The sequence below is a fragment of the Arachis duranensis genome, unplaced genomic scaffold (assembly GCF_000817695.3).
Source record: "Arachis duranensis cultivar V14167 unplaced genomic scaffold, aradu.V14167.gnm2.J7QH unplaced_Scaffold_17500, whole genome shotgun sequence".
Lineage (NCBI taxonomy): Eukaryota > Viridiplantae > Streptophyta > Magnoliopsida > Fabales > Fabaceae > Arachis > Arachis duranensis.
The window spans coordinates 138,617-141,955 of record NW_026264342.1 but is presented as its reverse complement, the minus strand read 5'-3'; the positions used below and the strand labels follow the sequence as shown (position 1 = coordinate 141,955).

General features: G+C 42.1%; 1 protein-coding gene across 1 annotated transcript; it reads left to right on the top strand.

Annotated features, from left to right (window-relative positions):
- The first annotated feature begins 801 nt into the window (after positions 1–801).
- Positions 802–2,757, top strand: LOC127744000 (uncharacterized). Its single transcript, XM_052256270.1, has 3 exons — positions 802–955; positions 1,544–2,117; positions 2,214–2,757. Exons 1-3 carry the CDS (start codon positions 802–804, stop codon positions 2,755–2,757), a joined length of 1,272 nt encoding a protein of 423 aa, XP_052112230.1.
- The last annotated feature ends 582 nt before the right edge of the window (positions 2,758–3,339 follow it).

Genomic DNA, 3,339 nt, shown 5'->3' with positions numbered 1-3,339 from the left:
TTTCCGCACATCAAGTTTTTGGCGCCGTTGCCGGGGATTGAATAGATTGACAATGATTAAGTGATGTGGTAGTTTAGATCAAGCATTTTTTCTTTAATTTTTGATTAACCCACTAACTGTTTGAATTTTTGCTTAAGCTAACTAAAACTTCATTCTAGCAGTAGATTGAAGTATCACTATTTTGTGCGTTTCTTATGTTATGCTTGTATGTCAGGTACAAGAAGAAACGCACTAAATTTTCATGAACAAGATGAAAGGATTCTCAGGAGGTTAAGGAGAGCTGAAAGAGGGAAGAATATTGTTGGAGAAGAGGAATCAGACGAAGAATTTCAAGAGATGGAGGAACATTCAACGAATCCACCAGGAGGAGTAGACAACAACAATGACAACCCACCCCAGAGGAGAGTTTTGGCCTCCTATACCTTTGCAAATCCTAGACATTGTGGAAGCAGCATTTTGGCTCCAAATGTCAATGCAAACAATTTTGAACTCAAGCCACAACTCATCACTTTGGTTCAGAACAATTGCTCTTTTGGTGGAGGATCACTTGAAGACCCGCACCAACACTTATCCACCTTCTTGAGGATATGTAACACTGTCAAAACTAATGGTGTGCCTCCTGACAGTTACAAACTGATGCTATTCCTATTCTCTCTCAGGGACAAGGCCACTCAATGGTTGGAATCGTTTCCAAGGGACAGCATCAACAACTGGGATGATTTGGTAACCAAGTTCCTTGCCAAGTTTTATCCACCCCAGAGGATTATAAGGTTGAAGGCTGAGGTACAAACATTTACACAAATGGAGGCTGAACCCATCTATGAGGCATGGGAGAGGTACAATGCTCTAGTCAGAAAATGCCCCCCTGCCATGTTTAATGAATGGGAGAAGCTGCAAAACTTCTTTGAAGACTTAACATTGAAATCCCAGGAAGCTTTGGATCATTCAGCTGGAGGTTCCTTGCAACTCATGAAAACTGCAGAGGAGGCTCAAGAACTCATTGATATGGTGGCTAACAACCAATATTTCTTTGCTCATCAAAGAAGCCACCAACCATCACAAAGAAGAGGAGTAATGGAGCTAGAAGGAGTGGATTCAATCCTGGCTCAAAACAAATTAATGCAGCAGCAAATTCAACAACAATTTGAGCAAATGACCAAGAGGATTGATAGCCTCTAAGTTGCAGCAGTTAACACTAGCCAACCATCAACCACATGGGGGCAAAATGAAGAAATTCAAGAGGAGCAACAGCAAGAACAAGTCCAGTACATGCATTCAAGTCCAAATGAATTCTATGGTGATACTTACAACCCCTCATGGAAGAATCACCCTAACCTCATATGGGGAGACACTCACAACCAAAACCAACAACCATGGCAGAGGAACTCAAACCAAAACAACCCAAGAAACAACCAAAATTACAACCCGCAGCAAACTAACCAAAACACTTACAGAAAACCTCAAAACAACTACCCCAATCCCAACTAGTACCAATCCAATAACCAACCTACCAACCAAAATGCTTATCATCCACCACCCACAGCTCACAACCCACCACAAGCACCACCTGAACCCCAAAGACTCACCAACTTGGAGACCTTGATAGACAAAATGATGAAACACCAGGAAATAACAAACAAAAACCATGAAGCATCACTAAAAAGCCTAGAGAGGCAGATTAGGCAACTCTCCAAGCAAATTTCTGTTGAGAGACCTTCAAGCTCACTGCCCAGTGACACAATCCCAAATCCCAAGGAGGAATGCAAGGCAATACAATTAAGGAATGGGAGAACGTTGATGAGCAACAATGACACTACAAAGAAGCAAACAGAGAGCATCAAAGAACCAACAGAGGATGAGAAGCAAACAAAAGCAGATGAAGCTAAGGAGCAAGTTGTGATGCCAAACAAAAGCACTGAGAAACTTAAAGAGAAGGACAACCAGCCACATAGCTCAAGGGAACTGACTCAGGGAGAGCAGCAAATAGGAAAGAGCATCGCACCTCCACTGCCATATCCTCAGAGGTTCAACAAAGAGGTTAAGGACCAGCATTTCCACAAGTTCCTTGAGACCTTCAAGAAGCTGGAAATCAATATTCCCTTGGCTGAAGCACTTGAGCAAATGCCTCTGTATGCCAAGTTCTTGAAGGAGCTTATCAATAAAAAAAAAAGTTGGGATGAGAAAGAAACCATACTGCTTACTGAGGAATGCAGGGCCTTGATTCAAAAAGGGATTCCTCCTAAGCTTGAGGACCCAGGGAGCTTCTTGTTGCCTTGCACCATTGGGAAATTGACCATCACTAAAGCAATGTGCGATCTCGGAGCGAGTATTAATTTGATACCATCCTCCCTGGTGAAAAAGCTGCATATAGAGGAAGTCAAACCAGTACAAATGTCTCTAGAGCTGGTAGATAAGTCAATGGTATACCACAGGGGTGTAATTGAAAATCTTTTGGTCAAGGTGGACAGTTTTATATACCCTGCTGATTTTGTGGTTCTGGATTCAAACGAGGATGATGGTGACTCTGTTATACTGGGAAGGCCATTCTTGGCCACTGCTAGAGCTGTCATAGACGTAGAGAAAGGGGAATTAACTCTCAGGATGCATGATCAGAGTGTCACTCTGAAGGTATTACCAGAGGCACAATTTAGCAAGGAGAAGAAGGACTATATGAAAATTGACAAGGGAGAATCACAGTTGAAGGAAGAAAATGACAAGGAGAGTCACAGCAACATTCCAAAGATAAGAGTTGTGTAGACTGATGAAGGAGCCCAAGAGGATATTGGAGTATTAGCCACTGAGAAGAGAGGTCCCTAAGGGAAGCCTACGGCCAAAAAAGAAAGGTCAACAAAAGGAAAGATGAAATGCAGAAACAAAACAAAAAGGGGTTGGAAGAACAGAAAGATCCCAACAGAGGGGCTTTCCAAAGGTGACAAAGTGCAACTGATATATCAACAGCTGGGGGCAAACCAACAAACTGAGGACTACTACACTGTCAGCAACATACTCTCATTAGAGCATGCTGAAATTGAACACCAGAGAACAAAGAAGAGGATCACAGTCAGGGGAGACAAATTGAGGCTCTACAAGCACCAACCACCATAAAAGAAAGGAAAAATGTCAAGCTAGTGACAATAAAAGAGCGCTTGTTGGGAGGCAACCCAACTAGAGGTAACTATCTTTTCATATCCAATTCAATAAAACTGTTATTTAGTTTTGTCTAGATTGCAAGAAGCTAAGTTTGGTGTTGCACACCAAAACAATCTAAGGGAGAATGAAGAATTCTAAGTTTGGTGTTCCACCAAAATCCCATTATCACACATTCTCACCTTATGCATA

Bases quoted from the DNA above. Each gene is read 5' to 3' on its own strand.
- LOC127744000 (XM_052256270.1), top strand. From the start codon at position 802: ATGGAGGCTGAACCCATCTATGAGGCATGGGAGAGGTACAATGCTCTA. The intron at 956-1,543 runs GTTCCTTGCAAC...CACCACCCACAG, and splicing joins TTTGGATCATTCAGCTGGAG to CTCACAACCCACCACAAGCA. The intron at 2,118-2,213 runs GCAAATGCCTCT...TGAGGAATGCAG, and splicing joins CCCTTGGCTGAAGCACTTGA to GGCCTTGATTCAAAAAGGGA.